At 29.6% G+C, this 21,091-nt stretch overlaps 2 protein-coding genes across 5 annotated transcripts in view; both read left to right on the forward strand.

The window, feature by feature from the left end:
• Positions 1 to 3,811: 3,811 nt before the first annotated feature.
• On the forward strand, positions 3,812 to 11,534 carry LOC141706970 (putative U3 small nucleolar RNA-associated protein 7). The gene is made up of 9 exons (XM_074509892.1): positions 3,812 to 3,957; positions 4,890 to 4,972; positions 5,410 to 5,475; positions 5,562 to 5,651; positions 6,519 to 6,651; positions 7,406 to 7,524; positions 8,609 to 8,676; positions 10,006 to 10,054; positions 10,271 to 11,534. The coding sequence occupies exons 2-9, from the start codon at positions 4,916 to 4,918 to the stop codon at positions 11,300 to 11,302; spliced, it is 1,614 nt and encodes a 537-aa protein (XP_074365993.1). The 5' UTR covers positions 3,812 to 3,957; positions 4,890 to 4,915; the 3' UTR covers positions 11,303 to 11,534.
• An 8,652-nt stretch (positions 11,535 to 20,186) lies between these two features.
• Positions 20,187 to 21,091, forward strand: part of LOC141706971 (polycomb group protein FIE1-like) — a 33,328-nt gene continuing 32,423 nt past the window's right edge. For all 4 annotated transcript variants that reach the window (XM_074509896.1, XM_074509893.1, XM_074509894.1 and 1 more), the window contains exon 1: positions 20,187 to 20,389. In XM_074509896.1, coding sequence (XP_074365997.1) covers positions 20,222 to 20,389 — 168 coding nt within the window. In that variant the 5' untranslated portion in view covers positions 20,187 to 20,221. The remainder of the gene's footprint in view (positions 20,390 to 21,091) is intronic.

Consider the following 21,091-nt stretch of genomic DNA (forward strand, 5'->3'; position numbering starts at 1 on the left):
CTTCTACAAACGCACTCTGGTTTGGAGATATTAAAGTTGGTAAGCAGGCCTTCAACCTGTTAGCTAGGACTTTGGATAACACCCTAAAGAGAACATTGCACAGAGAAATTGGCCGTAAATCAGACATTTGTTTCGGTTGTTTCACCTTCAGAATTAGACAGACCATAGTTCTGTTAAACTCCATTGGTAATTCCCCTGTATCGAAAAAATGCTTGCAGAAACCCACCACATCTTTCTCTACAATTTTCCAAAACGCCTGATAGAAAGCCGGGTTCAAACCATCATACCCTGGAGCTTTTTCTGGATGCATTGCAAAGACAGCAACTTTCACTTCTTCATTTGTTATTGGTTGCACCAAATTTGCATTCTGCTCATCTGTAATACATTGCACCTTATCTCTGTCGGATAACCTCTCTTCAACGTGAGATGATTTGAAAAGCTCATTAAAATACTCTGTGATTATTCCTTGTATATCCTTCTCACTGTCTTTCCATTCCCCATTCTTATCTTGAAGCCTACTAATTTGATTATTCCTTCTCCTCCCTGACGCAAAGTTATGGAAAAAACGCGTGTTTTGATCACCCTGTTGAAGCCAAAATTGTTTCGCCCGCTGTTTCCAGTACACTTCTTGCTTTTCCAGTAGATTTAAGAACTCCTCCCTAACTTCACTATATCTTTTAACCCCAACCCCATCTCTCCTCGACCGTAATTTACTAAGAAGCCTTCGACACTCTTTAATTTTTTGACTAAGCTCCTTACTCTTTCCCCCTCCCCATTCTTCCAACTTAAGACAACAAAACTCAATTTTTCCCATGATACTACTTGCTTCATTATTTGCCCAGCTGTCTTTCACAATATTCACACACTCTGCCTCTCGAAGCCATACGTTTTCAAACCTGAATCTCTTGACCTTTGGCACATACACCTGTGAATTTAATTGAAGTAACAAAGGCAAATGGTCGGACGTGGATACCTCGATGACTACAACCTCTGCTCGCGGAAACAGAGTTTTCCACTCTATATTTGCACACCCTCTATCCAGCCGTTCTTGAATCCAATTGTTTGTCCCTCTCGATTTCTCCCAGGTAAATAAGCTTCCTGTGAAACCCAAGTCTTCTAAGCCACACTCATCAATTACCTTACTGAAACCTTCTAACAACCATCTTGGGTGCGGACGACCTCCACACTTCTCATAACTAAACATCATATCATTGTAATCTCCCACCATACACCATGGAAGATTTGAGCTTTCTGCAAGATCACGAATTATATTCCATGAATCCTGGCGACGAAACCTCTCCGGGCAACCATAGAAACCAGTATATCTCCACTTGCCTATTTGATCATTCTCAACCTCAAAATCTATATAATTTTGACAACTACCTTTTATCGCTACTCCCCCTTCATTCTTCCAAAACAAAGCCAACCCTCCCCCTTGTCCCTGCATCTCGACCACAAAACAACCAGCGTAATGAATTTGTTTACAAAACTCTTCTATTCTACTTTTATTTGCTAAAGTTTCCGAAAGAAAAATCAGACTGAGCTTATTCTTCAGAACCAGTTCCTTAAGGAACCTAACTGCTCGTGGATTGCCCATTCCACGACAGTTCCAACAAAGGAGACTCATAATTCCAGGTGGGCCTGGTCTCCAGAGCCCACCCTCATTTCGTTTTTTGTATCCTTATTTTCCTTGACCTGCTCAACTATTTCAAGCCCATCTGTTTGCATATTATCCGGCCCATTATCATTTCTCACACTCCCGCTGTCAGTACGACGCCTTTTTAGGTCCACAATAACATTATCTACTCCCTGATTTTCTCCCTCCAAATCTGTTACATTTGAAATTCGCCCTCCCATATTTGTTTCATTTTAAACGTACACTAATTATCTTGTTTATATTCATTCATTAAATACAATTTATACAACACAAATAAGAATACATATATTTTTTTTTAATAAACTATTTTGGAAACGTTGTGTAATTTAGTAATGTCTTGTATGAAATGATACACAGATAAATACGTTAAATATTATACAACATTTACAAATAAGAATATAACTAAAAATATTATAATTGTATGCATAAAAAACTCTAGAAAATAACCTGCCTCGCACGTATTATTATGCTAGTTTTAATCATAAAAATTGACTAGTGATTTGAGAAGACCCCTTATTCGAATTTCTACTAGCTTCGTCCCGCCTTACCAACACATTTATGCGAATTTGTTCTATTCGTATTACCTGAATACAACTAAGGTTTAGTGATGGCCTATCTGTCAGATCCACTGTTGAATTAGGCACAACTTTGTAATATGCGTATTCGATGGAATGCATATATGCAAGTGTGTATAGTTACATATATGCATGTGTGTACGCCCGTAAAACTATTGATACGCCCGTAAAACTAGTGATAGGCGTAGCCCGTGGCTAATTAATTAATTTTTATGTTTGTTTCAAATTTAATACAAAAAGGTTATGTTACTTTGTAATATAATAAAATTAAAAGTAAGTAGATTTTATTATTTTAAAAATAAATATTAATATTTAATTATATGAATATCACCGTGAAGTACAAAATTTAGTTATTTAGAATATATTAATTTGTATAATTAAAATATAATATGCATAAATGTTTAACTTTTATTTGAAAAGTAGAGTAAAGATAATTATATTTATGAATTCATGTGCATTATATTATATTTTTCCCGAGCACACCCAAATATGATGTTTTTTTAAGAATCGAGGACCATATCTATTATGTTCGGTCCGGTTCGATTTTTAGACCGCCTCGTCTAACTTATATGTCTATAACATAATATTGGGGTTAAAACAAGATTAATGTATATTATGAATGTGAGATAAAATAAAATTATAGTCAAGTTGGATAATTATTTGGTCTATAATGTTTCTAGCCGGCTAAAAAAATTAATATGTATTATGATTTGGACTAAAACAAAAGTAAATATTTATACTAATATATTAAAATAATATAGTATTCGTTTATAGGATTAGGGAGGCTCGATTGCAAATTAATGTATATCATGAGTCTGACCAAAATAAAATTTCAACATCGATTAACTTTTTCGTTGATCGGTACCAAGTAGAAGTCAAATGAACATAAATTAGAAATTTTGGCTAAAGGCCAAAACAAAATTTGAGGATAATATATCGGGCCTAACAAGTTAAAACACAAACTTAACCTATCATTATAATTATCATACATGAATTTCTTATTTTAACTTAATCATGTATAGTATTTAATTTAAATATGTACCTAGTTATAAAATCAAGTTTGACGAGAATTTTTGTTATAATTACTAATATACCAAAATTAAATTTTTAAATACTTGAAAGGAGATAATAAAAGTATATGTGTATTGTAAAAGATTTAAGTTATTATCTTAAAGTAAAACTCCAAAATCTTAAAATATTGACTATAATATATAAAAAATTGTACATAATAACTATTATTTTTTTATTACCGAGTATTTACATTGTTTATTAATCATAAGTACATATTGTTTACAAAGTCATTAATATAACAATAATAAAATAACTAAAATAGAACATTTGGTACATAATAAATTAAGAAAAATATTAAATTTTGTATAAATCAAATTAGATCATGACTTTTGAAATTAACATTTTTAGCTTCAAAATGACGTTTTATCCTATCCTAACTCAACTCTATTTATAAAATATAAATCAAAATATCAAAATTTAAGTAATGTTAATATCATTTTCATTAAAAAAAGATTGTTTTCAAGAAAACAATTTTTATTAAAAAGAAACAAAGGATGGTTCATTTGTATTTTAAAACCCTCTGCTAGGGTTTAATCAGGATTTTATGCGTTCTCACACACACTAAAACACCGTCAGAAACACGCACAACCTCCAGCCCCCTCTTAACAAAGTTTCTCTGCTGCTGCACAAGCTCTTAAGTGCAACCCAACTTAAGTAACGCCCCATCTCCTTTAGTTCGAGTTATATGCATCTTAATTTTATAATTAAAGCACTTTTTTCTGTTTTATTGTTCTTCAATTCATCTATTAGGATGGCTAATTCTTTAATTTTTTTTTTGTATTTTGCTGCTGTTGAGTATGTAAATAGTGATACCCACTTTTTATTTTCGATGATTGATCGATTTTAAGCAAGGGTTTGAGTAATGCTGTTAGGTGTTTGATGAAAGTCCTCTGAGAACTATTTGTATATATGTGTGTGTGTATTACTGAGTGGTTTTTGAATATTTGTAGTGTGCCTAAGCTGGCTAGTGGTGATAAGAGTACCTCATTTAAGTCGAAACTGAATTGTTATACTTTAATGGATATAAGCCGAGTTCAAAGTTTCCAACAGTAAATAATATGTGAAAATTTGTAAGTTTCATATAATTATGCAGCTTGCTTGAGCTGTTTTTATACTATTTTCGTATGTATGGATTCAAAGGATGCGTTTTGATTTCTTTTTAAATGGATTCTTGTTAAGACAGGAATTAAAAAAGTGGAACCGTAACATTTTTATAGGTGCTGAAGCAAGGCTTGCTATTGTTTGTGATTGATGCTAAACGGATAGTTCCATGTTTTATCTATTATATCATTTAAATGTAGTGAAGTCTTGCAATAGTTGTTCCGTCATTAATTGTGCTAGTAGATTAGTGTTGATTTTGGTAGCGGATTCTCCAAGTTTTAGGATTTTATCTTGTTTGTGGTGATTTCTACTGTTACAAATTGATGTTCGTTCTTTTTTCCTTATCTCTGGCTTTTGATGGTCATTGGTTTGAATCTCTCACCAGTAATTAGTAATGTAAGATAGCATCAGTTTATATAATCTTTAATGATTATAGAATGTACTGCAATGTAATAATTTCTCTTATTCTAGCCTTTTCTTTGTAGATTTGTAATATACAGGGTCTTACAATATGGCGGTGGAACAAGAGAAAGGTGATCCTGAAAAATTACGCCCCGCTATTGAAGAGGTACTTACAGAATGTTTTATGTGATAGTATGCATTGTTATTATGATTGTTACGTTTGGATGATTTGATTATATTATGGCTAAATTTGAAGGTTCTCTACCATATCCATATGTGCTTTTAGCATTATATATGTTTACCATCATAATGTAAAATTCAGTGGGACTAGGCATATGACTATATGAGACTATGCAAACTCATGTTACCCTTGTACATTTTTTCTTTAGGATTGATAAGATATTTTTTTAATATATTATATTTTGATGGTACTTCTAGCTCATACTTGTTTCCAAGTGCTCAGTGTACTTTATATGAGTTGAAATAGCATATTTTATTCCTTTTTGCTACCGCCTTTATGTTTGAGTTTTGATGTCTGTCAAAGCTTTTGAACATCCTATGTACTTTTCTCGCAAGATTGTTAAAAAATAATTGTTGTTGTAGGAAATCTCGGAGGAGATGGAAACAAAAAAGAAGAAGTATCTTAGAGGTGAAGGGGCTAACTTAGAGGTATAAATATTACTTTGCATTGGATTTGAACTGTTGGAATTTTCCATAATAATATTGGAAGTTTGACAGTTATTTGATAATTTCAGGTTTTAAAAGATAAAAAATTGAAGGGACAACTTGCGGCCAGAGAAAAATTATATGACAAGTCTGCAATGGCGGCTTTAAAAGCTGAGAAGGTACTGTTTTGTTTATGCAGAATAAGTTGACTGCTTCGCTTGGTACTTAAACACTTGACCTTTCATTTTATACATTTATGCTGTGCTTTGTATTTGTCAAGAACGTTGTCTGTGTTTTATTATGCATGTCTGTGTTTTATTATGCATCGCACCTATACTTGTTGTTGCTCTTCTATTCCTCCTATCTTTTTAGGGATTGGAGAGCTGTATCAGATACCCCCCCCCCTTCTCCCTCCTTTTCCCTCTCCTTTCTCTGTTCCCCTCTCTCTGCCACTTTCTACCTCTCTCTAGCTTATAATTGCAGCATGAGAGGAAGCATATATACACCACACGGGGACTGTGCTGCACATAGATATTGACACTGTATTATCTACATAAATGAAAACTTGACCCTGTAGGTGATTACTTTCTCCTCTGTACCTAATTGTGATCTCTCAAATTCAGGACACTTTGTAGTTAACAAAGTTGTATCTGAACATTACCAAACTCCCAGACTGACTTCTTACTCTGCTAGTTGCTTTATCATAGTAATGAAGTTAATACATAAAAGTTTATCATGTTCTAGTATAAACTATTGTATCTCTGTAAGGTTTGGGCTTTTTTTTCCTCTCCATGACAACACAACACAGAACCCTTCTGCAAGATTGAGATAAAGGTGCTTCATTGTCTATGCTAATTTGATGTTTCAAGTGTCCTGTCATAATAAATACAAATGTACATGTGAATATATGTGTCTGCTGAATTAGAGTGTCATTGTATTGAAATTTGTTCACATTGTTGAGCACTGTTATCTGTAGTAATATATTATCAATTGCTTTTTTTTGGAATGTGCATGATCTTCTTAAATATGTTTGCAAATGTTTGTAGTGGCTTATGCCTACTGAGGCGGGTTATCTGGAACCTGAAGGTATAGAGAAGACATGGCAGATTAAGCAGGAGACCATTGCTAGCGAAGTAGATATCTCTAGTTCAAAGAATCAATATGATATCGTCCTACCAGGTTAATATATTAGTAAAATATTTTACAATTTTTCTTCACATTGTGAATTGTACATAATCTAATTGCTTAGGCGCCTTTATTTTAATTTATATTGTGATGTAAGTTTTTAGAAACTTGCTGGTATAATACCTTCACTTATAAACGTATCTAATATTTTTCAAGCACAGAGTTAGGTGTTGACACTTATATCAATGCTCACAATCTTGTCTCAGGAAACACTAATAAAATAATGTGAAAGATGATGCCAAGATAAAATATAGGAAAATATTGTATTCATCTCTTTGAAAAACTGCCTTTTGAAGATTTGACGAGTTTCTAATTTCTATGCATTTTGTGAATAGTGTCCAGTGATATGTTATTAAAGACAGAACTGTCAACATGGCGTTTTACTAGACCAGTGGAACATTTTTATTCTCTTTTGTTTTCGTATCATTTGAGAAGCTCAGTAGTTGTTGCGCTAGTAAATTTTATCTTGATATTACTAGAAACAGACTTGTTATGTGGATGCATTTCTCCCGAGACAAAAGGCACTCATGATTCCGCCGTTTAGTCAATAGCTTAGATCTATTTCTACTAATAAAAGCTCTCTGGTTGTAATAGATATTCAGTATTATTTCTTTACATTGTATCGGTGTCATGAAGTTTTTTCTTGTTGCAGCATGAGATTGATTCAAACCGTCAAGTATTTGATTACTCTCTCATATTTATCTTGGTAATCTTTATTTATACAAATTTTATGTACTTGCACAAGCAGAGCTTGGTCCTTACTCTCTTGATTATACGTCAAGTGGGCGATACATGGCGTTAGCAGGACGGAAGGGTCATCTGGCGATTATCGATGTAAAAAGCATGGATGTTATCAGAGAAATACAGGTGTGTCACATCTTTCATTTGCCTCTAGTTAAATTTTTTTGGTGTATTAGAATAACTACAGTGTTCCATTATTCTTCAATTCGTGTTTCATCATTAAATAACTATAGTGTACTATCTGTCAAATTTTTTTTAACACGAAGTGTCTACTCCACTTAATAATTTTAGTTCCCATATTTTAGTGGTTGCCCGCAAATTATTAAATAAGATATGCACATGATGGGGTTTTCATATTCAGTAATGTACATTGTCTCCTGGCTTTCTTTATATAAAAATATTATAAATTGATATACACTGTTATGCTATGGGGTCTATGTTTAATAAATTTATGAGAATTTCACTGATGACCTACAAAATTGTTTTGCAATATCTAGCATCCACTTCAGATTTTTAAATTTTTTGTATTCCAAAAAAGAGAGTAAGAGGTATGACAACTGAAAATATTTATTATTATCCAATTCAGTTGGATGGTTGCTTAAATCCTTTGCTAAAGTTTTAGCCAACTATAACAACTAGAAAGCTACTTATGAACCTCTCTTTCTCCTCTCAGCTTTACTCCTTTTTTCTTTTTTAAGTATGTGAATGCATTCTATTCAACTTCAGTACATTGTAGTGGCTGTACATCATGTGTAGTTGCTAGTTTTAAATAACGACTCACAGTTCCATTTGCATACAACAAATATTAACCATGTGCCCACTACGGAGTCTGCAAATTCAAAGTCAAGCTCATGTACAATTGTGTAAGCTCTCCAGGATCAGGATGTCAGTATCTGTATAGGTTTAATTCTGAACCTACTGTGTAAATGGTATCTCATGGACCTTTTCTCCGACATCGCGTAGTAAATTACAGCTATATATATATAATATGTAATTTAACATAGTGTTCAGTGTTAAGTGTTAGCATTTGAAGTTACGTGTTAATAGTGCTGGTCATACTGTGCTCAGATAAATCTTTCATCAGTTTATTTTATGTTGAATGTATTAATTAGCTAATATATTATGCTTGACTGGTGCTTAAGAGTGGCAGTTACATATTAATTTGCTTTAAGCAAATATTGAGATGTATGGTAATTTATTATTTTAATAGGTTCGTGAGACGGTTCGGGATGTTGTTTTCTTGCACAATGAACTGTTTTTCGCTGCTGCCCAGAAGAAGTAAGTCCTTCAATCAATAGAATGCATTCATTTATTATCGAATACCTTTATAATTTAATTTTAAATTGCCTTCTATATATAGTGCATAGTTCTATAAGTTCACAGGCTAAGAAGTTAGGAGACGGTGCGTAGTATAGGGATACATGAATTCAGCAATTATGAAAATATGGGGGTTCGGGGGGATATGGCATGCATAATAATATTATAAATTTATATTTAATGTGATGAATGATAGAACCCATCAACAAAACTAAGCAATGTATGGTAAGTGAAACAAATGCATATCATAATCTAATACATTATAATTTCATTCAGAATCGTTATTTTTGTAGAAGTGATGAAAAACATTAGAGCCTTTATTAAAGTACAAATTATTGTTTGGATTGTGAATATCCAAGTATTGGATACGTGATTGCATGGGAATACGGGTTAAAGTTGATCAACCAAAGAATCCCAAATCATTATTTGTAGCATGTCTTGGAAGAGATAAATTGGTAACAACTAGATTGGAAAATGTGATAGCTTAATTAAATAATGGCTAATTGTATAATTGAACGGTTAGTTCTTAGTTGTTGGAGTTAAAGTGTTCTAACTAAGGCTATTTTTCTGTATTTGACAATTTATGTACTATTATCTATTTTCTAATTTGCTAGGTGTAACCAGAATGAAATTATTAGTCTCGCCATAGATATGAGAACAGTGCAACTTATTTGTTATACTTTTAATTAGCCACTCCATTCAGTTTCTGTTTTCTTGTCCTTTTTCTGGCTAGTTACTTGGGTGGCTATTAAGTCAAAATTCAGGCCGAAAAGTTTCCGCGTCTTTTCTATTTTGTGATTCGTAATTATAAGCACCAACCAGTGATCTTTATACTCTTGGATGAACTCTGGCTTATCTGGCTTATTTTAGTATCATTGTAATTTATTAGTTACACAATATTACTTCCATAATTCCATTCACCAAGGACATCCTATCCCAGCTCTTTTAATTTCTCTACAGGCTTCCTTTTTCAATAGTTTTGAGTTTACCTTGAACTGTGATGATGTTCAAGATATATGTTGATTCTTAAGGCAGTAGCATGTGCAATACATGTAAATCACGTTCAGTTGTGTGGGAAAAATTTGATGGCCTGATTCTTTTAAATTTTGTTGTCCAAAACAGATTTAAATCCAATTACTTTGTTTTCCCTTGTCTAGTTAATATTCTATTATAAGCAAAGATTTTTGTAATTCTTTAGTTCTTTTAGCCATGAAAACAGAGAATCTTGCAACTGTTCAGATCCACGTTGGAAGAATAGAATCAAAACTAATTGTAATCTTCCTTGGACAGGTATACATATATTTACAACCGGGAGGGTACAGAACTCCATTGTCTAAAGGTTAGTCAGCTTGTCTGTATGCAACTTTCTGTCATCCTCCACCATATGTTGCTTTCTAAAGATGCAGATTATGTCCACATGAGATTTCCTTTCCAGCTCTTGTGAACAACAAACATGCAATGCCAAGAAATATTATAGATTGAACTCCAAAAGTTTAATTGTGGTAAATCTAAGCATCTAATTTATAAATTGAAAACATATTTTTGATTGTTTCAGGAACATGGCCCAGTTGTAAAGCTTCAATTTCTCAAGAACCACTTTCTCTTGGCAACTATGAACAAATTTGGGCAGCTACGCTATCAGGATGTTACCACTGGGCTGATGATTGGTAGTTATCGAACTGGTCTAGGAAAATGTGATGTTATGCAGGTAAATCCTTTCAATGGGGTGGTTGCTTCAGGCCATTCTGGTGGTACAGTTAATATGTGGAAACCTACCTCGGGTGCTCCGCTTGTTAAGATGCTGTGTCATCAAGGACCTGTCACGTCTTTGGCATTTCATCCGAACGGCCATCTCATGGCGACAGCTGGTATGGATAAGAAAATAAAATTATGGGACTTGAGAAAATTCGAGGTTCTCCAACAATTGCCCGGCCATGCCAAGACGATGAATTTCAGTCAGAAAGGTTTGCTGGCTGCTGCAACTGGTTCTTTTGTGCAGATATTGGGAGATATGAATGGATCCAACAAGTACAGTCGATATATGAATCATTCCATGGCAAAAGGTTATCAGATACAGGAAGTAGTATTCCGGCCATACGAGGATGTTCTGGGCATAGGGCATTCTATGGGTTGGTCTTCTATCCTCGTTCCAGGAGCCGGGGAACCCAACTTTGATACTTGGGTGGCTAATCCATATGAAACAACTAAACAGAGAAGAGAGAAAGAGATCCGTTCTCTACTTGATAAGCTTCCACCAGAATCAGTAATGCTAGACCCATCAAAAATCGGTACAGTGAGGCCTACAAGGAAGAAAAACAAACCAACTAAGCTCGAGCGAGAAGCTGAATTAGAAGCCGCTGTTGCTGCTGCTAAGAGCATTCCACTGAAGAACAAAACGAAGGGAAAGAATAAACCAAGTAAGAAGCTGAAGAAGAAATACGAAGCCGTTGATAGAGCCAAGAGGCCTTTTTTGGAAAAACAGATGGAGGAGGAAAATCCTGCAAAAAAGAAAATGAAGATAGAGGGCGTAGTAGACGAGCTACCAAAATCACTCCAGCGGTTTGCTCGCAAGAAACCGGCAACATAATTTATCTCTTGCTTTTTTTACTTTTACATGCCTGCCTTGTGTTTGGCAATTTTATTAGTCTTATTAAAACAAAATTTTGACCTTGTTCAAGATGTATTGTTGTAATCTGATGAAACATCTAATTCTTTTTGTAGCATATTTGATGTTATCTCGTTGCCATTTTAAAAGGTGTTTATCAATCATCATATATCTAAATATACAAAACAATAATCACTCTTTCCATTCTGATTCATCTTAGTTTGTTGTTATTGACTGTAAAATAATCTACAGGCATATTCCATAAAATAAAAGTCATGCTAAAGTATGTACCGAATGGATTTTCGCTTAAAAAGAAAGGATGGATTAAACAAGTTAATACTCCCACCGTCCCAATTTATCTGTCATGTTTGACTTTTTGCGTTCAAATTGATCAATTTTTGACTGAAAATTTCATATAATATATAATCGAAAAAAATTATAAAAATTATATCCTTAGAAAGTACACATAATCTACTTTAATACGTATTCTTCGTTTTTTCAAAATAATGAAAGATTGATGTTTAATTTACGGTCAAAGTTGAGTTAATTTGACCATAAAAAGTCAAATTCAAACATGACAAATAAATTGAGACAGAGGGAGTAACGTATACCCAATATTCTAGTAGCCACTGGTCAGTTTGGCTGAAACTCAGTTGAACTTTGCCCAGTTTGCCAACAAACTCAGCTAGAAATTTCTGTCCCCTTCAAAACTCCTTGGTCAAAACTCCTTGGTAGTAGATATTTTCCGGAAGATCCTTTCCAACACTGAAATCTCGAAAAAAAATGAATACCCAATATCTATCTGAAAATTTTGAAATATGTATATATAGGAAAAAACAGCTGTAGAAGGTATACTAAGATAATACATAATTTATTCCTATTCTATACTTTTCTAAAATTATAACATCTAAATATACATATATCCAATAGATAGATAAATAAATAAATAAATAAATGAAACCAACTCTAAAGGCATCAAAATCAAAAATAAATTCTGTAATGCTATTCTAAACTTTTATCCCGGGGTGAAGGCGTTAAATAGCAACATTTTAATAATAATTGCCTAAACTATCCATCAAAATTTTATACTATCCAAGTATACCCACCATAATTTTAATTATCCAAAAAATCCATCAAATACTCCATTTTAGATAGAGTAACACTTTGATAATCCACTAACATAGAGTAACATAGAAATATCAGGATGATATTTGTTTGTTAGAGGAGTATCATGTATGATATTACTTTTTGAATGAAATATCCCATATACTCCTTTGTCATCAAATACTATTTTGTCAGTGAAGTAAAATTTTAAATTTTTAAAATTATTAACTTAAGGTCCACACTTTAATTGAGATTTAGGCTCTAGGGTTTAGGGGACCTTAAATCCTAAATCGTTTTTTTTTAATTCATTTTTTTAAATATTTCTAAACCCTAGATGATAAATTGTTTAACCCTAAAATATTAAAAAATGTAAAATATTGTAGATGTTTTAATAATGAAATTATTAAATAAATAATTTATTTTTTAAAAAATAAAAAATACATAATACTACTAGCAGTGGACTGGGAAAGGAGTATCAAGAATGAATAGACCCGATAATTTAGGACACGACATGAAATGACTTGTGTTTGTGTTTGTCTTTTCAGTACATGACACGAAAATACGCGAACACGAAAGTACACGACTATTCAGACTATTCAGTGTCAGTTTTGTATTTTCTTTTCGAGTACACGATATGACACAAAGTATACAACATAAATATATATCATAATTAAATATTAATATTTGTAATGAATAAATGTATATTTATATAAGCATATTTATTTTTAAAATAATTACTTAATTTTATATATGTAAATAAATGTGATCTAAATATATGTTTCATAAAAAAAAATTACCTAAAAATCTTATATTTTTATATTTTATTTTAATTAATATTAATATTCAATTTTACACGAAAACCACGACATAAAATGACACGAAACGAAAATATAAGAACACGAAAGTACACGAATCATAAAATTGCCGCTTTTGTATTTGACCTTAAAATACACGAAACATGAAAATATACGATACGAAAATATACGATACGAACGAATTATCAGGTTTAAAAATGATACTTCAGATCACCCGTGATACTCCAATGTAGCACTCACTTATAGTGCCCTATCATCTTAATAGTTCATTAATAGTATTGTATTTAATGAAACTCCGTTTGCTTATTAATAATGATATGCCCGTGAAAACCTCTTTTTCGAGAGAGTTGGCTACCCATCTTCCTTGTTCTTTTCCACCCCATATCTCCACTTCCATCTTTATTTATATTCACTTTTTTCAATCTCAATTCTTTTTCTTATTTTATTGGCTTATTTTTCAATAAAATCGAATCTTGTTTTACAAAATTCGAAGAACTCATATAATTTCTACACTTCTGTTTTCAGATTTACTAAGGTAAAAATTCTGATTTTATAATAAAATTCAGTTTTTGGATTAAAAATCTCTGGACTGGCAACATATTATAATTTGGTGTTATTACGAGATATTTGAATTTTGGACTTTTCGTTTCGTTTTGTTTGAGTTATTTGTGTGTTTGATTGTTTCGCTTTATGCGATATATCTAGCTTTATGCGATGTGATGATTGTGTTGAAAATCAATTTTATGATGTATTGGGAGATCAACAACGTTTTTTGTATTGTCTAGCTGGTGTTCAACAAATAGATTGTCGGGGTCCATTTAAACGGTAGTGAAAATCGCATGTGCTCACCTCACACAAAAAAAAATATTTGTTCATAATAAGAGGCCAACCGAGTATTCCGAACATTACACGATTCATGAAATCAATGTGAGGGTCAGTTGTGAAGATACTGATTTTAGGTGAGATGAAGGATGGATTGCTCTGAAAAAATATAATTTTCATTTTTAATTTTTCAGAATAATTGGCTTCAATTACTTAACCAGTCCGGAAACAAAACCGGTAATTATTTAGCTCGTTTGTTTATTTTTCAACCTAATTGTATGATGGGTTTTATCCCGGTTTAGTCTCTTTCAGTTTATTAATGAAATTTGATTTAAATTTGATAAAATAAAAATCTAATAAATATTTAGGATACCTTATTTTAGAACGAGTATTTTGGACAAAAAATCCACTAAAAAATATTTTGATCGTTTTTTCATTTTATTACATTTGTCGGGATAAAACAGCTTCTTAAACAAAACAAAACACCCTAAAAATAGATACATATCACCCACAGCATCATAAATACATACAAATTCTTGTGTATATTTCGGGTAATAGCCAAAAATACCTATTTTAAAAAAAATTGTATCAAGAATATCACTGTTTGAAGTTTATAGCAAAAAATACCCGGGTCTAATACGTATTTGAGAAATGGGTATACGTAAAAAAAAAAAAAAAGACAAGACACGCATTTCCCAAATGTTTATCACCAAAAGTCAAGTGGTGATCCGCATTTCCTAAATGCTCTTCTCCATTATATATTTTTATTTATTTTTTATATATTTTTAGACAAATTATCCGTTTATTAAATACGTATTAGTGATACCTAACGGATATTTTTGCCTAACTTTTTCAAAAGTGATATTTTTGTCACAAATTCTATAAAAAAAAGGTTTTTTTGTCATTTTTTCGTAAATCTTCCCCTTACGTCCGCGCCGCTCCCTTCGCTCTCGAAAGTCCAAACTCAGGATTAATTGACTCAAGTTATTCACTGTTTAATTATTTTAGTTTTATTTTATATTCATAAACTTTAAATTAGATTTTTGTAGTATTATACAAATTAAAAAATTACATATAAATGTATAACTATAAAATAAAAACAAAACAATATATATGCATAATAAAATAATTTATATAATTAAAGGAATCTAATAAATATTATTTTTAATGCTTAATATCTTTAACAAATTATAATATATTATTTGCATTTCTATACTATATTATAATATATGAAATATTAAAAATTTGGTAGTTATCAGTCGGTACTTGTTGAAATTAATTAATTGTCCTTATTTAACATAAATTAAATTCTAATTCAAATTATATAAAAATCGTAATCTACTTTTGATTGATTAGTGATTCTTATGTAACATTGGAAAGTAACAAGCTCTACCCGACGCCATGCCGAAGCACCGGGTTGAATCTTATTTTTTTCGGCAACCTCAGTTGTTTTTAAATATCTTAAATCTTAGTTTTATATTATTCATATTATTTTCTAACTAAAATATGTTACCTTTTTTTACCAATATTACAATTCCAAATTAACATTAAAATTAATCATTCTAAGGGGTGTATTCATTTCAGATTTTAAATTTTTTTTAATAATCCATGGATTTTAAAAGATTTTCGCTGATTTTAATTCTTTCGTGGATTTTGATGAAGTTGATCCATATTCTTGTAGAGTCTTGTAAATTTGAGTTTTTTAGAAATTCATTAAAATCTCATATATTTTGAAAAGAATATATTAAAAATGTACTAGCAAATCCATCAAAATCCACAATTTTTTTAAATAAAAGAAAATCCATGTACTTTTGAATAACATCAGATTTTGATGTCTTTTTTAAAATCCAAATTGAATATCACCAAATTTTGATTGACTTTTTAAAATTTAAATTGAATACACTCAGATTTTAAAAGACTTTTTTCAATTCTTGTTGAATACATTCAAATTTTAAAGGATTATCTAAAATACAAATTGAATACCCCATAATTTCTAAAATTCATAAAAATACTTCAAAATCCCAACTAAATACACTCCCTAATCTATACTAAAATCAAATCCTTGAATTAATTTAATCAATTAATTAAAATCCATTACAAAACTAATTTGTACCAATTTACCTACTGCTCCGACATAAATCACATTAGACAAAATCTATGTAAGCATTGTATTCAAATAATTAGGTACGCGTGCATCGATCGAGTTTGTGGATTCTCAAATTTCATCAAATTCTTAGTTGTTAATTATGATATCATCATTTTAAGAGTTAACATCAAAAATTTCGGTTGACGGGTTGGTTGATTGGTCGGCTTCTGGCCTTCTGCCAGTGTTACCAAGAAGAACTGGCGGTGATTTCCTTTTTTTTTTTTACTTTTTTTTCTTTTCCTCCTCGTTTCTGACTTGTATTTTTTTTTTGTTTTACTAGGAAAAAATATCATGTGAAGGACATATTTTGAACTCTCATATTAAATTAAGAAAAATTTATTTTGCTTTCATTTTTTTTGTTAGGTAGTTATGTAAACATATTTTTAGTGTATAATTTTTTATTTTAATTAAAAAATTGTATATATATGACTTTTGTTGCTACAAAAAATGTTATATGTGAGGCGGGTGTGCATTTGTTACGTGAGTGAGTGCATATTTTGGAACGCTCATATTTAATTCACAAAATATTATTTTGTTTCATTATTTTTGTTGGGTTGTTATGTAAACCTATTTTAGTGTGTTTTTTTTATTTTAATTTTAAATAATTTTTAATGGTTTTAGTTGTTTGAAAATGGGTATCATGGGGAAATATTTTTTTTTCTTTACGAGACCTCATAATTAAGAAATATAAAAGTGTAATTCTACGTAATATATGAAAAAATTATTTATTTGAAATTGACTTACATTTAGTGTGTTGTGAGCATTAAAAATAAAACTAGCTTTATACATACACAGGATGATTATCATGTCTTTATAATTTTTTTGACTATTTATTCTTTATCTAATAATTTTGTTTTTTAAATATATTTTATGTTCTTAATGAATAATGTATTTTTCAAAAAAATATACTTTTTGTACTTATATAATTAGTTATTATTATATTATTATATTTGACATTGATAACCTAAATATAACATAGGTATAATAATTTATTTTATTTCTTCAATTTTTTGATTTTTTTTTCTCACATTATAATTTTGTAAATAGAATATTTTAATCATATCATATAATATGTTTACGTAATTAATTTTCTTTTATTTATATATATTTTTTTCCTTAATCTTTGGAAAGTTGTTTGGGATTCGCATTTTGCGGCGTTTGTAATAATATTTTATAATTTTTCGATTCTAGTAATGATTTTGAAAAAATTATTTTATACTTAATTGTCATAGTACTATTAAATATATTTTATTAGCTTTATATTTCAATTTTGAATTGTAATTTTTTTATATTATTATTATATTTCTTCCTAATTTTTTTGTTTTATAGGATTAATGTGCTCTATTTATAATGTATTTTATTAAATTTGTATTTCAGTTTTGAACTGTAATAGTTTTTATTAATATATTTTTTCCTTGTTTCTAAGTTTTATAGGATTCATGTGCTATATTATATTAATATTTTGATACAAAATAATATTTTAACTTTAATTACTTTCTCTTTATTGTTAATACTTACGTATTATAAATGTATTAGAAACAATTAGAGTTTGTTGTGAAAATTACTTTTTGGGTGGAGGAGTTTTATATGACCTCTGAAATAACATTAGTCATGATGACCGAATTATACAATGGTGTCATATTAACTTCCTTATAGGACGTAACATATTTACATTTAAAAAACTTAAAATTATTATTATTATTATTTATTTCAAAAATATTTAATTATCTATAAATGTATTGAATATTTACATATTATATTTGTACCTTTTTTATATTAGTTTTAGGTTTATTAACATATGTATGGTGTTACCGACAAAAAAAACAACATATGTGTGGTGTTACGTAGCTTCCTAGCTTTATTTTTTTATAAAATAAAAATAAAAATTATTTATTCATAAATATTTTAAATTAAATTGTTTCTTATATTATATATATAGCATAATAATTTTAATATTATTTTATATCAAATAAAAATATATAATTATAGTTCACATAATATCTATTTTTATTAAGATAATTATTGCTTGTTTTATATATATATATGTATGTATGTATATATAATACTTTTATTAATATTTTATATAATTTAAGAATACATATTTATAATTCAATTTCTTAATTAGTTATCAATTGTGTTTGTTATACAAATTATTAGCTATCATAATAGTATAATAGAATAAATGAAATAAATATATTATACCTACACTTTAGCATGTGCAAAAATGAAATTATCTATTCAAAAATATTTTAAATCAAACTAACACATTTCAATATTTTGTAAAACTATAAAACATTGCAATTTGTACATTCTAAAAATTATTTTGCATTAGTCAAGATTTCCAACATCCTGAAAATAACTTAACATCTCTACAACATAAAACATGATTAATACATCAATGGAAACATAAAAAAATAAAATGGAAAAATGCTAAATAATATTTTTTAGTTTTTTTTTTAAATAATTATATCAAACAAATAACATTTTATATATTACGTAGAACTACACTTTTATAATTCTTGATTATGAGGCCATGTAACCAGAAAAAATATTCTCCATGATACCTTTTTCAAGCAACTAAAACCATAAAAAAATTACAGTAAAAAATATACACTAAAAATAGGTTTTCATAACTACCCAACAAAAAAAATGAAACCAAAATAATATTTTGTGAATTAAATATGAGCGTTCCAAAACATATACTCACGTAATAAATGCACACTCGTCTCGATACCCTTTTTTAGCAACAAAAGTCATATATATACAACTTTTTAATTAAAATAAAAAATATACAATAAAAATATGTTTACATAACTATGCAACAAAAAAAATGAAACCAAAATAATTTTTTCTTAATTTAATATGAGAGTTCAAAATATGCTGATTTTTTTTCCTAGCAAAATAAAAAAACACAGGTCAAAACGGGGAGAAAAAGAAAAAAATAAAAAAAAGAGAAATTATCTGATAAACGCCACTTCTTCTGGGTATCAAGAACCAGAAAAAATATGTGCCATATTTGGACGGAGCCCGGTCAATTTTGATTCTAATTAGTATTAAAGTTAACTTACTCAACCAATAATTGTTATAATAAAGTTTATTTTAGAATTTAATTAAATAAAAAATAAATTAGTCGAACAAGTTGACTGCAATATAAATTATAATAATAAAGATTTCAAAAAATTTAAAGTAAACCGAATATATTAAGTTTGATTGAGTTGCTATAACGTGACTCGGGACAAGACAAAATTATTAATATAACTAATTCGGCTACAAAATTAAATAATTGAATCGGACTAAAAAATAACATATAATATTTATTAAATCTAAAAAATATAATACAATTGATTTAAATTAAAATAAAATTATATAATTCGATCATTTAAAACAAAATTATATCTACTATCTATCTAGACTAAAACAAAATTAATCTATTAAACCATATTAAAAAAAAATAATTATAAATAATTAATTACATAGGGTGATGACCAAAAATACCTTTTTTAAAAGTTGTAACAAGAATACCACTTTTTGCAGTATATGACCAAAAATACCCTTTTAATACGCATTTTAAAAATGGGTAAATCTATTAAGCATCTGAAAAATGGATATTACATAAAAAATTAAAAAAAATTAAAAAAACAGAACATATGATACGCATGTCACAAATACGTATCACCAGAATCAAATGGCATTTTGTGAATGCGTGTCTCTTTTTTTATTTATCTTTTATTTTTTTTTGAACTTTTGTTAATACGAATGACTCATTTTTAAAATGCGTATTAGTAATACTCAATTGAAAAATACAATTAAACAGGTATTTTTGGCCAAAATTTTAAAAAGAGATATTTTATCACAAACTCTAAAAAAAGAGATATTTTTGTCATTTTTTCTAAATATGAGACTAAGTATAATTAAAATATCCCGTACATTGATGCACGGAAATTAAAACATTATATAATTGTTTGAAAATATAAAAAGTTTGTATTGTTAAGTTTGTAGTGACACGAAAGGGGGATGGCTGTTGGATGTGAGGCGGTGGCGGGAAGCTTGACATCTTCGAAGAAGAAAGAATACAGAGTTACTAACAGACTTCAGGAGGGTAAGAGACCTCTATACGCCGTCGTTTTTAACTTCCTCGACTCTCGTTATTTCAATCTCTTCGCAACTGTTGGCGGCAATCGGGTAATATCTATCTATCTCTCTCTCTCTCTCTCCCTCCTTCTCTCTCTCTCTCGCTCCCTCTATCTTTCTAAGAACTTTGTTTTCTCAAGAACTCGTATATAACTATACGAGTAGGCTAGGCTTAGGGGATTTTTTATGTTTCGGAAAATTCTAATATCCATTATTGGCTAATGACCACTCACAATTTACACTTTTTATACTTTGATGAACGCTGGACCGGACGTAAATGTTAAGTTGCTGATTACGATTCCAAACATTACATTTTCATTTTTAAACCTTACATTTATTAACTCCATTAGTTGAATCAGTTAGCGAGTACGAGTCTCTTTGACTTTTTACACGTACAACGTACTTTAAAGTGTATAAAAGTCATAGCCGTGCTTAATTTTTTCTAAAATTTCTTTTCTTGAATTAAAATTTAATATGTGTACTTTTATTTAGAAAAAGAAATTTTGAAAAATGATTTGTGGAGCTATCCTTTTTATTCACCTTAAAATACGCGTAAAAAGTCAAAGATGCTTGTATCTTGAGACGGAGGGACTATTACTTATACTACCTTAAATCCCGTGCGATGCACGGGTTCCGTTAATATTTAACTATATTAATTTAATATTAAATTTAATATATTTATATAAAATATATAATAATTATAGATTTATAATAAAAACAATGAAAGAATTAAGAAGGAGTTGTGATCGTAAT

This window comes from Apium graveolens, chromosome 2 (genome assembly GCF_009905375.1).
Source record: "Apium graveolens cultivar Ventura chromosome 2, ASM990537v1, whole genome shotgun sequence".
Lineage (NCBI taxonomy): Eukaryota > Viridiplantae > Streptophyta > Magnoliopsida > Apiales > Apiaceae > Apium > Apium graveolens.

Excerpts from the sequence above, each read along its gene's own strand:
- LOC141706970 (XM_074509892.1), top strand. The coding sequence starts at position 4,916 with ATGGCGGTGGAACAAGAGAAAGGTGATCCTGAAAAATTACGCCCCGCT. Across the intron at positions 5,652-6,518 it reads CGGCTTTAAAAGCTGAGAAG|TGGCTTATGCCTACTGAGGC; the intron begins GTACTGTTTTGT and ends AAATGTTTGTAG. Across the intron at positions 10,055-10,270 it reads CAGAACTCCATTGTCTAAAG|GAACATGGCCCAGTTGTAAA; the intron begins GTTAGTCAGCTT and ends TGATTGTTTCAG.